Source organism: Hypanus sabinus, chromosome 11 (genome assembly GCF_030144855.1).
Source record: "Hypanus sabinus isolate sHypSab1 chromosome 11, sHypSab1.hap1, whole genome shotgun sequence".
NCBI classification, from domain to species: Eukaryota; Metazoa; Chordata; class Chondrichthyes; order Myliobatiformes; family Dasyatidae; genus Hypanus; species Hypanus sabinus.
In genome coordinates this window covers 107,257,825-107,270,684 of record NC_082716.1, presented here as the reverse complement: position 1 = coordinate 107,270,684, position 12,860 = coordinate 107,257,825, and the positions used below count along the sequence as shown (strand labels likewise).

The 12,860-nt window shown below is 41.9% G+C and overlaps 1 protein-coding gene across 1 annotated transcript in view; it reads left to right on the top strand.

Moving 5' to 3' along the window:
- The window catches only part of eif3k (eukaryotic translation initiation factor 3, subunit K), a 41,457-nt gene that overhangs the window by 25,622 nt on the left and 2,975 nt on the right, over window positions 1–12,860 (top strand). Inside the window, exons 5-6 of the mRNA XM_059985049.1 lie at window positions 2,808–2,874; window positions 9,025–9,102. Of these exons, the coding sequence (XP_059841032.1) occupies window positions 2,808–2,874; window positions 9,025–9,102 (145 nt within the window). The remainder of the gene's footprint in view (window positions 1–2,807; window positions 2,875–9,024; window positions 9,103–12,860) is intronic.

Here is a 12,860-nt window from a genome sequence, read left to right as displayed (position 1 = left end):
AATTACCAATGTCCTATGTCGAATTCCAAGGAAGCAAAGGGCATGAAGCGCAAAAGAACTGCGAGATCATTTAAAGCAGAATGTCTTAGTGAAACAGTAGAAACTGTTACACTGTAAGCTCGTGAGGTCAGGAACGTGCAGCTACCAGAAATATTTATGTATGATACAGGAACTGGTGTTACCTGCGTGTATTGTCACGATGCAAAAGTTGCTGGCGAATTTGAGAAGTGGAGTGATATTTGGAAACTTGACTTTTTAAGGCCTCGTTTAGCAAGGATATCATATAGATGGTGTGCAAAAGCTCTGGCGAGAATACCTTTCATTGCCTACTACCTGTGTTTTGTGAGAGTGCAGATGAACGAGAGCGAAAATGATCAAACTCAGAGGACAGCAAAATTCTTATTGAGAGTGTTTTGCTGTTAAAATAAATACCTCTGTACATTCAGTTGAACGTGTGGAAAAGTGTGTGAGAAATAAGACTCATTGGTGTGTATTATTTCTTTTAAACAAGGAACGACAATCTGGACTTGGTAGTTTATTATCCTTAGAATGGCTTCAGATTTACTTCCACTTAAACTTTCAGTGTGCACATGTTGTCTCAGGGCAAAAAGTTGCACAGCACGAAGATTTGTACACACACTGGTCATTACAAATTAGAGGGAACATTGGTGAGACCCCATCATAAATTAGGGGACCACTTTGTCGAGCACCTTCAGTCCATCCACCAAAAACAAACCTCTGGTGGCCAAGCATTTTAATTCCAATTCCCATTCGACATGTCGGTACATGACCTCCTCTTGTGCCAAGGTGAGGCCATCCTCAGGGTAGAGGAGCAATAGTTTATATTCTATGTGGGTAGCCTCCAACCTGATGGCATGAATAAAGATTTCTCCTGGTTAAAACCCAATTTCCCTCCCCCTCCCCTCTTCTATTCTCCATTCAGGCCTCTTGCCTCTTCTCACCTGCCCATCAGCTTCCCTCCTCTCCAGAGATCCTACCTCCTCTCCTATCAGCTTCTTTCTTCAACCTTTCCTCACCCCACTCACTTCTTTTATTCTGGCATCTTTCCCCTTACTTTGCTGTCCTGATGAAGGGTCACAGTCCAGAACACTGACTGTTTATTTCGTTACACAGATGCTGCCAGATTTGCTGAGCTCCTCCAGCACTTAGTGTGTGTTGATTAAAATCTCTCTCAGAGCTCACCTCAGCAAACACTCTGCCTATATTTATCTGCTGTCTACAAACTTGATCTAGTCATCAATTCTTTAGGCCACATTGAGTTCCTTTCACACATCAGTTTCTGTCTGGTATTAGATCCTGCTTAAGCAACAACTCTAAACTCTTTTCTCTTGTTCTCCAATCACTTCATGGTTTGCTCTTGATGCCTCTTTACCTTGTACATTTATAGACAGTAAGACACATGAGCAGAATTATGGTGATTGGTCCATTGTGCCAACTCAACGAAGGTTTGTCACAGAAGATGTTTGGTTATTTGGCCATGGTGTGCTGTCTTTTGTCTCCAAGGGAGAATCATCTAGACAAATCTCACTTTCTGGCTCTATCTGAAACCTAGATAATAATGTCAGTTGCACCTGTAAGGATGACACTATCTTTGACCTTGGTCATTGTAAAAAGTCCCATGATTAGGCTAGGGTTAAATTAGTGAGTTGTTGGGAGGCACGGCACGAAGGGCCAGAAACGGCCTTTTCTGTGCTGTATCTCCATAAATAAATAAACATATGATACATATAGTGTGTGCTTGTGTATGCTTTTCTGTTTTTGTCTGTGCGTGCAAGTATCTTGTCTAAGGACAGAGCATGCATATGTGTATGCACACACACGGAAGCACTCAGATGAAAATACACATGCAAGCTCGCTCATTCCAAAATGTAATTGCTCTACCACCAGTAGTTTTGCCTTAAGGTGTCTAATCACAAAACTCTGGAACAACCTCCTCATATCCCTCTGACTCATTTGAGGCTCCTTAGCCCAGTTCCAAGTTCTGCAGTGCAAACTTCTATTTTTTAATATAATTCTAAAGTTTGCTAGTTTGAAAAATGTAAGTATTTTGTATATCAGAATCAGGTTTATTATCACTGGCATGTGTCATGAAATTTGTTAACTTAGCAGCAGCAGTACAATGCAATGTACTGTAAGTATTACTAGCTATAAAATGTAAATATTTGTTTCAGACTGTGGTGTTTTATTTATTGGGTGGCAAGGTGGAGACTCGTCTCTACCAAAGGAGGTGAAAGGTGCTCCTTCCTTCCGCTAGCCTGGGCAAAGCGTAGCAGCTGCTTAGACCCCTCCCCTCCACCCCACCCCCCAAGATCAGGGTCACATGTAGCCATGGGAGCAGGTGGTGGATGGTTGTAGGTCCCGTTTATGCAACCACTGACACCAGGCAGAGTATTGATAATGGTTGGTGGGGGGGGGGAAGTCACCTGTCTTGTAAAGACTCTGTCCAGAAGAAGGCAATGGCAAACCACTTTTGTAGAAAAATTTGCCAAGAACAGTCATGGTCAGAAGATCATGATGGTGCACATTATACGACACTGCATATAATGATAATGATTGTATTTATGGATGGCTGGTAAACAGTTGGGGTGTATGCTTCACTCTGTATTTTGAGTCTGATGCATTAATTGGCTAAATTGCACCTGAAGTGTAGGTGAGAAGTAGAGTATGAGAAAGATTAATGAGAGTTGGGAGACAATAATATGGTTGGGATAGACTCAATGGGCTGAAGGGCCTGTTTCTCTCTCTCTGACAGATCTATACTCTTTTCTCTTTCCTTCCCCATCCAGCGCAATCTAGAAGAAAATGCTGAGCTAATTGATGGAATAACAAGTTTTGAAGATTCTGTGCGTAAATGTGAGTACAAGTCATGATTAATAAGCTCCTTAGATTTTATTCTGATAAATGGGAAGAGGGAAGGGGACTGCGCAAGGGAGCCAAATTGGCCGATATTGTAATAGGTCCCAGATACCACTAGAATTTAAAACCTCTGTACTTCGATCGCTTTCTTTCGATGGTGGGGCCGAGTTTGCTGCTGATTCCTGAGTCGGAGATTTTGGGTTGGGAGGGAGGGGAGCGACACGGCGAACTTTAACATTGCTATCAGTGAGTTGTTTTCTGTTTTGTTAATCTCCCCTCTCACTGTGTGACGCCTCTCTGTCCTTTTATTGGGGGGGGGGGAGGGAGACAGCCTGTGGCATGCCAAATTTGTCAGGGTGAACGATTAGTTTTTTTGTCATGGTCTCTTTTTAGGGGTTGGGTGGTGGGTGCTGTTGTGGTTGATGCTTTGCAGCTGCTTGTGCATGGGAGGGGGAGTGAGGGGCTTTGGGGTTCTAATGTCTTTACTATCACTCATTCTTTAAAATACTCTTCTGTTTTTCTTGGATGCCTGCGAAGAGCAAGAATTTAGGTTACATAATGTATACATTCTCTGATATTAAATGGAACCATTTGAAACCAGTAAACTGCCTGTGTTATCGATGATATTGTGAAACAACATATCTATGCAAGTGTAACAACAGCAGCAGACATTTGCATGGCTCCTTTAAGATCCCAATGCCCTTCACGGGAGCTTAACTCTTTATTGAAGAGTTGTGATCCACAATCATCACTGGACTTGTTTACTTAGGAAGTCACCATTTTTAATTGATGTCTGCTTTTTCAATACTAAAACTTGACTTAGAAAGCATTTGGTCAAATGGTGCAAACTGAATCAGCAGCTCAACATAAGTAAGACAAAGGAGATGGTGATGGGCTTCGGGAGTAATTGAAACCCAGTCATGATTGTTAGTATTGTAAAGTGATATGGTAACTACTACACTACAATGCCAGTCAAGAAGTCCTGAACTGTAGGCACTGGTGTGATGTAGGGCACGCGGCATAGAAAGCTGTTGCAAATTCCAATTAAATTATCACCAGATCTATTTTAGAGATGAACAAAGATTACTCTGAACTCTGATGCCTCGAGCTGTAATAGTGTAACGACAGCCACAAATGTTGCATGGTGTCCTTTCTGAAGTTTTCAACTCCTAATTTGTGAACTTGTTGCACAAATTAGTACAAAGTGGTATGATTTAGTGGAGATGAGCTTGCAGGGTGGGAAGGATTGGGAATTAAATATCCAAGGATATCAGGTAATATGGAAGGATAGGCAAGAAGGTAAGGGAGGTGCAGTAGCGCTCTTAATTAAGGATAAGATCAGGGCGATAATGAGGGCCGATATAGCATCTAAGGAGCAGATTGTTGAATCCATCTGGGTAGAGATTAGGAATAGTAAAGGGGGAAAAGTACTGATGGGAGTTGTCTATCGGCCATCAAATAATAATATTATAGTGGCACAAGCAATAAACAAATATCTGAGGCATGTAAGAATGGAACAGTGGTTATCATGGGGGACTTTAACTTGCATATAGATTGGGTGAATCAAGTTGGTCAAGGTAGTCTTGAGGAGGACTTTATAGAATAAATTTGTAATGGCTTTCTTGAACAGCATGTTACTGAACCTACAAGAGAACGTGCTAGCTTAGATCCAGTACTTTGCAATGAGACAGGTAAAATTAATGATCTTGTAGTTAGGAAACCTTGGAAAGAGTGGTCATAGTATGATTGAAGTTCTCATACAAATGGAGGGTGCATACAAAGTCACCAAAAGTAGTGGGAAACTGAAAGATTGGGAAAACAACTAAGTAGTAAAGAAAGGTAAGCTAGATTATGGAAAATAAACTAGCTCAAAATATAAAAACGGATAGTAAAAGTTTCTATAATTATATAAAGCGGAAAAGGGTGGCTAAAGTGAATGTAGGTTCTTTGGAGGATGAGAAGGGGGAATTGATATTGAATAATGAGGAAATGGCCGAGGCTTCGAATGACTATTTTGTGTCTTCACGGTGCAGGGCACATCTAACATGCCAAAGAGAGAGGTTATAGATGCAATGGGAGGTGAGGACCTCGATACAATAGCTATCACTAAAGAGGTAGTGCTGAACAAACTTGTGGGAGTGAAGATAGATAAGTCCACTGGTCCTAATGGAACAAATCCCAGGGTACTGAAAGAAATGGCAGAAGTTATAGTGAAGGCTTTAGTGATGATTTGCCAAAAATCTCTGGACTCTGGGCAGGTACCAGCAGATTGGAAGATGGTAAATGTCATGCCACTGTTCAAAACAGGATGTAGGCAAAAGGCAGATAACTATGGGCCAGTTAGTTTAGCACCTGTAGTTAGGAAAATGCTTGAAGCTACCATAAAGAGGGAAATAGCGAGGCATTTGGAAAGAAATGGATCCGTCAGACAGATGCAGCATGGATTCAGCAAAGGCAGATTCTGTTTGAGGATATAAAGAGCGCAGTGGATAGAGGGGAACAGATGAATGTTATTTATTTGGATTTCCAGAAGGCATTCGATAAGGTGCCACATAGAAAACTTATTGATAAGGATGCATAGAGTTGGGGATGATGCATTAGCACAGATAGAGGATTGGTTAACTAATAGAAAGCAGAGAGTTGGGATACATGGGTGTTACTCTAATTGGCAATCTGTGGTGAGTGATGTGCTGCAGGGGTTGCTGCTGGGCCTGCAACTGTTCACAATATACATCAATGATCTGGAAGAGGGGACAGAGTGCAGTGTATTTTAAGTTTGCTGATGATACTAAGTTGATTGGAAAAGCAAATTGTGCAGAAGATACAGAGAGTCTGCAGAGGGACATAGATAGGTTAAGTGAATGGGCAAGGGTGTGTCAGATGGAGTACAATGTTAGTAAATGCAAGGTCATCCACTATGGAAGGAAAAATGAAAGAGATTATTTAAGTAGTAAAAAAAATGCAAAGGGACTTGGGAATGCTTGTGTATGGATCACAAAAGATTGGTTTGCAGGTGCAACAGGCTAACAAGACGACAAATGGAATGTTGGCCTTCATTGCTAGAGGGATTGAATTTAAGGGCAGGGAGGTTATGTTGCAACTGTACAGGGTACTGGTGAAGCCGCACCTGGTGTACTGCACACAGTTCTGGTCTCCTTACTTGAGGAAGGATATACTGGCTTTGGAGGTGGTGCAGAGGAGGTTCACCAGGTTGATTCAGAGATGAGAGGGTTAGATTATGAGGAGAAATTGAGTTGCCTGGGACTGTACTCACTGGAATTCAGAAGAATGAGAGCAGACCTTATAGAAACATAGTATTATGAAAGGGATAGATAAGATAGAGGCAGGAAAGTTGTTTCCCTTGGTAGGTGAGACTAGAACAAGGGTACATAGTCTCAAGATTTAGGACAGAGATAAGGAGGAACTGCTTTTCCCAGAGTTGTGAGTCTGGAATTCTCTGCCCAAGCAGTGGAAGCTACCTCAGTAAATATATTTAAGACAAGGTTGGACAGATTTTTGCGTAATAGCAGAATTAATGATTTTGTGGAAAAGGCAATTAGGTGGAGATGAGTCCATGACCAAATCAGTGATGATCTTATTGACTAGCGTAGCAGGCTAGATGGGCCAGATGGCCTACTCCTGCTCCTATTTCTTATGTTCTAATTCAACATGAGCTGCATATATTGCTTTATCCCACTTCCATTAATACACAAATGTAAAGATAGTTTTATAAATAAGTAATTTATGTTTGGAGGTTGTTGAATAAAAATTCACTCTGTTGCTGACTATACAGGATCTAGGGTGTCTAACACTTAAAAACAAATTCTAGAATTCTGATTAGCTCAGAAAAGTGAATAATTTAAAGGAGACATATACAGTCTACAGATACTGCTGGGCTAAATTTAACAGAATACATCTAAAGTCTGTCTGTTTATTGAGATACAATGCATAATAATAGGTCCTTCTGGCCTTCCGAGCCAAGTTGCCTGACTACCCCCAATTTAACCCTAGCCTAATCACAGGACAATTTACAATGATCTATTCAATAACCTGCCAACCAGTACATCTTTGGAAACCAGAGCACCCAGAGGAAAGCCATGTGGTCATGGGAAGAAGGTACAAAATCCTTACAGACAGCAGTGGAGAAGTGTCTAAAACATAGTGTTAACAGCCCAGAATTTTAAGTTTGTACCCTATTTAATTCCTTCAGTCTGAGAGTTATTGTACAGAGTTACTTGAGTTTAGAAGACTGGGGGGAGGGGATCTTATGAAACCTATTGAATATTGAAAAAGTGAATGTTGAGAAGATGCTTCCAATTGTGGGGGAGCCTAGGATCTCAATACAAGGACCGCCCTTTAGAGCAGAGATGTGTAGGAATTTCTTTAGCCAGAGGACAGTGAATCTGTAGAATTCATTCCCACATATGCCTGTAGAGGCCAGGTCATTGGGTATTTTTAAAGAGGAGGTTGATAGTCAGGGCATCAAAGGTTATGAGAAGAAGAAAGAAGAATGGCATTTGAGAGGGATAATACATCAGCCAGAATTGAATGGTACAGCAGACTCTATGGGCTAAATGGCCTAATTCTACTCCTGTGTCTTGTGATCCCAAGAGAGGAAAATATGGCTCTGTACTCTGCCCATTCTCAGCATCTGCTTTGTTAAAAGGGAGCCAATGCCTTGTCTAATTTGATGGATTGGTGATTCCAATGCTCTGTATACTTGGCTCAATGCCCTCTGGTTCAGGTTTAACAGCAATCTGCATTACCCAAATAATCATTTTGCTACCAGTTTCTTGGCAATGCTCATCAGTTTAGTGTAACACACACAAAATGCTGGAGGAACTCTGTAGGTCAGGCAGCATCTATGAAGAAGGAATAATCAGGTGGGCAGTTTGGGCCCAGACTTTCCATTAGTTCTGTGTACGTGAATTTTTTTGTTATAAGTCCTCTGTCGGTCAAGGTCGACCTTGGAAGTTGTGTCCTAGCTCTTTAGAGATGCAAGCCTGGGCAGTACAATATGGAGAGCAAGCTGTTGCCCATGTAGCAAGCACCCCCCTTCACGTGTCTGATGAGCCCAAAGGAATGACAAGAGACCCATACAGTTTGACACCAGCAGCAACATAGGAACTGCCAGTCAGCACTGAACTCAAAGTAGGGGTGCCATAGGGACTCCAGCTCCAGATGTTCCCCTTGGTGTTTACTCCTGAAGCCTTCCCCATAAGTGGGTATAGCTGTAAGGCAGTGGAAGTTTGAGATCAGAGCTTTCCTTCTCCTTGGTGAGCCAACAAGCCATGAATTAACTGGTTTTAAGGCACCAGTAACCTTTGCCCCTTCCCCTGTCAGTAGAAACTATTCCAGTGGGCTTAGTCACTAAGCCACATGTGAAGGCCAGGAGCTGGACTTGGTTGTCAGAGGCTACTTGAGACGCATGCCATTGGGAACATTTAACAGATAGTGAGAGCTTATCCCTGGGCTCTACCAACCTTAAGGAACCTGCTGCTTGAGGGCAGCACCTCAGCATAGTGGTTTAGCACAACACTTCACAGTTCAGGCGACCCAGGTTCAATTCTCACCACTGCCTGCAAGGTGTTTGAATGTTCTCCACGTGACTGCGTGGGTTTCCTCCAGTTCTCCGGTTTTCTCGCACAGTCCAAATATGTACTGGTTGGTAGGTTAATTGGTCATTGTAAATTGTACTATGATTAGGCCAAGATTACATCAGGGCATCATTAGGTGGTGTGGCCCAAAGGGACTATTCTGCTCTGAATAAATAAAAATAAAGACAGGATTACGCTGCTTTCGCCCAAGAGCTCTCCAGTGCACCTTGAAAGGATCTGGATCATGGAGGGTAATTACATAATTTTTCTTAAAATTAAAGTGTGGCAAAAGAAGCAGATATCATCTGTTGTAATAAATGATTTTGTATTAATTTGATGCATAAATAAAACATGGCCAAAATAACTGATGTTCCTCTGTACTTCCTCTAAGACAAGGGTTCCCAAACTAGGGTCCACAGGCCTACCAATGAATGGCAGGTGTTCATGGCATAATAAAGGTTGGGAAGCCCTGTACTAATCTGCCTGGGATGGAACTCTTGAAACTGTCCTGTCAGGGATATGCTCTAATGTATGGGAATTCTTTTCGCAGTTATCTGTCATGTGGTTGGAATCACATATCAAACAATAGATAAGTGGCTGCTGGCTGAAATGTTAGGAGACCTGACAGGTAAGAATCAATGCAGACTTGGGGGGTTGGGTGGGGGGAATTGTGTCGTAAACTACCGTAACCCCCACCGGTACAGTACTTTGCATCTGTCTCTAGGATCCCCAAGACTTTTGCACAGTACCAGATTCAGGAACAGCTTCTTCCCCTCTGCCATCAAATTTCTAAATGGATATTGAACCCATAAACACAAATTCTCTATTTCTATTTTTGGACTTTTTTTTCCTATAGTTATCATGTATTGCATTGTACTGCAGCACAAAATCAACAAAGTTCACAACATATATCGGTGATGTTAAACTTGATTCTGATTTTGCACGTTACAGTACTTGTCAACATGGGGCAGGGTGAGTTTGTATACCTGGTGGTTTACAAAGGATGTTGGGAATGGCGAGAGTGGAATGCCGCGAGAGGACTGTGGGACAGATGGCAGAGAAGGAGTGCAAGGGGCGGGGGTGCAGACACCCCCAGTACTGAGATACTAGGCAAGGTCATTTCTTTCCAAACAATTGGTTTATTGATCAATACAGAATGTCTCTCAGGTGCTTCCCATTCCTTCCCCTCCGTAGTACTACACAAGTCTTAGCACCCTACCTATATATGTGCCTAAGACTTTTGCACTGTACTATAAGTTCTTTAGCACTAAATTTAAATATAAAGCAATATATTACAAATGTATCAGAAATGTCTCCATTTTTACCCCTCCCCTCAAAGTTTCAGTCTAACATTAATGTCCTGAATTAACTTATCCTATCTAAGGAGCCTAGGATTGTGAACTGCTCATTCCTGTTCTACTCCTTGTGGTCTTTCAGTGCTCCTGAATCATTTTCCCACACCTTAACAGCTAGAGCGAAAAAATTTTAAGGCTGCACTCCAAGGTGAATCAGTGCTTTCTGGAAGGCAAAAGGAAACAGTTTCTTTTTCCTCCCAGATACTCTTGACTGACTCCTTGCTATTGATTCCATTTGCCTGTCTCGGAGTGGGGAAGGAGATGTATCCTGCCTTTCCACTAAACCACATCCACAGGATGAATTTTTAAGGACTGTTTAACATGCGACAGTAGTCGGATGGTTGTTCGCTTCAATTGTTTGCATTATTTGTGATTTTTTTTTCTTGTGTATTGGGTGTTGGTCTTTAATTTTTCTTTTTTCTTTAATTGGGTTCTTTCGTGTTGGTGGCTACCTGTGAGCAAGCAAATCTTAAGGTTGCATAATTTATTTGTTTTTTGATAATAAATATACTTTGAATCTTTGAACATCTTCCCTTCTGTCCAGGCGAGGCTGTTGGTTTTAGAACATAGAGCATTATAGCACAGTACAGACCCTTCAGCCCACAATGTTGTGCCAACTGATTTAAGACTGTAAGATGTAGGAGCAAAATTAGGCTATTCAGCTCATTGAATCTGCTCCACCATTCCATCATGGTTGATCCATTTCCCTCTCAGCCCAATTTCCCTTCTCCCCTTCATGCCCCGACTAATCGGAATCTATCAACCTTTGCCTTAAATGTGTGGCAACAAATTACACAGATTCACCACCCTCTGACTAAAGAAATTCCTCATTTCTGTTCTAAGTAGACCTGTCTCTAATTAGAGGCTGTGTCCTCTGGTTTTAGAATCCCCCACCATAGGATATATCCTTTCTGCGTCCATTCTATCGTGGCCTTTCAATACTCAATAGGTTTCAATGAGATCCTCCTCATTCTTCTGAATTCCAGTGAATACAGGCTCAGAGCCATCAAGCACTCTATGTATGATAAGCCTTCTAATCCTGGAATCATTTTCTTTGAACTCTCTCCAAAGTCAGCACATCCTTTCTTAGATAAGGAACCCAAAACTGCTCATAATACTCTGAAGTCTCAACATTATGTACTTGTTTTTATATTCTAGTCAAGACTATTCCAAAATAAATCTAGCCTTTCCCTCCTGTATAATTATTTGGCCTGTTATGATAATGTTGAGTTAGATAATAATTTGCTCCTGGATTTCCATTTAAGAACCCAGGTTACTGAGTTCCTGTTGACCTGCTGAGAGATCCTGTTGCTACAGCTTACATTGTTCACACAAGAATCGACCAGTTGAGTGTGCTCTGCCATTCCACCTTGGCTGGTTTATGGACCCTCTCCTGACTTCTCTCTCTAACCTTTGATGCCCTGACTAATTATCCTCTGCTCTAAATTTACCCGAAGACCCAGCCATCTGTTTCAATGAATTCCACAGATTTAACCCCACTCCCCCCCCCCCCCCGCTCATCACCAATAGCTAAAGAAATCCCTCCTTATCTCTGTTCTAAATGGACATCTTTCTATTCTGAAGCTATGCCCTCTGGTCCTACACTCCACTATCTCAAAGTCAGGTCTAATATCATTGGTTTATGTTGTGAGATTTGTTGTTATGTGGCAGCAGTACAAAGCAATACATAATAAAAACTAGAGTTCAAGTATTTGTAAATATATATTAAGGAAGTTGAATAGGTAGTGCAATGAGGGAGGGGAAAAAATCTAGTGAGGTAGTGTTCATGGGTTCAGTGTCCATTCAGAAATTGGATGGCAGAGGGGAAGAAGCTGTTCCTGAATCACTGAGTGTGTGTCTTCAGGCTTCTGTACCTCCTCCCTGATAGCAGCAATGGGAAGAGGGCATGTCCTGGGTGTTGGGAGTCCTTCATAATGGAAGCACCCTTTTTGAGGCATTGCTCCTTGAAGATGTCCTCAATGCTGGGGAGGCTAGTGCCCGTAATGCAGATGACAGTTTACAACTTCCTGCTGCTTATTTCAATCCCCCACCCCACCATACTAGACAGTGATGCAGCCAGTTATCTGCTCTCCGTGGTACATCGGTAGAAATTTGCAAGTGCCTTTGGTGACGTTCCAAATCTGCTCAAACTCCAAATGAAATATAGCCACTGTTGTGCTGCCCTTGTAGCTGCATCGAAATGTTGGGCTAGATCCTCAGATGTTGACACCCACGAACTTGAGATTGCTCACTCTTTCTACCTCTGATCCCTCTAACAGGATTGGTATGTGTTCCCTCGTCTTGTCCTTTCTGAAGTCCACAATCAGTTTTTTGGTCTTTCAATATTCTAGGCCTTTCAACATTCAATAGGTTTCAAATAGATTTCTCCACCCCACCCCCCTTTCCCTTCTAAACACAAGTACAGGCCACAAGCCCAGAGCCATTAAATGCCTCCTTATACATTAACTTTTTCATTCTCGGGATCATTCTCCTGAACTTCCTCTAGATCAATGCCAGCACATCTTTTTAGATAAGGGACCCAAACTATGCCATAGATTTCGGTAAGATTCTTTCCCCACCCCCATTCTAATGTAAATAAACACTCATCTTGTGGGAGTCAAATATGATATTACTCTTTTCAATCCTTCTTCCCCACTCAGTATACTGCTCACATCTGTATCAGGGGTTCCCATCTTGGGGTCCACAGACCCCTCGGTTAACGGTAAAGGTCCATGGCATAAAAAGGCCAGGCATCCCTGCTGTAGGCTGACTTTGTGTGATGCCTCTTTCTGTGATGTTAAGCAGACTACGACTTTCCTATTGAAAAAAAATTGAGCTCACAGAATAACAAACTGTGAGCCTGATTTGGACTCTGTTTATGCTCTCCAGTTTCTAGTGAACAGGTAGATTTTCACTATGTGAATTCTCTGTCATCACTGGTGTGGGGTATTCCTGGACAAATATTCTTAAGACTTAAACTAATGATTCAGGCAGTGGAGTTTTAAAATCAGATTAATATCATCGTCACGTG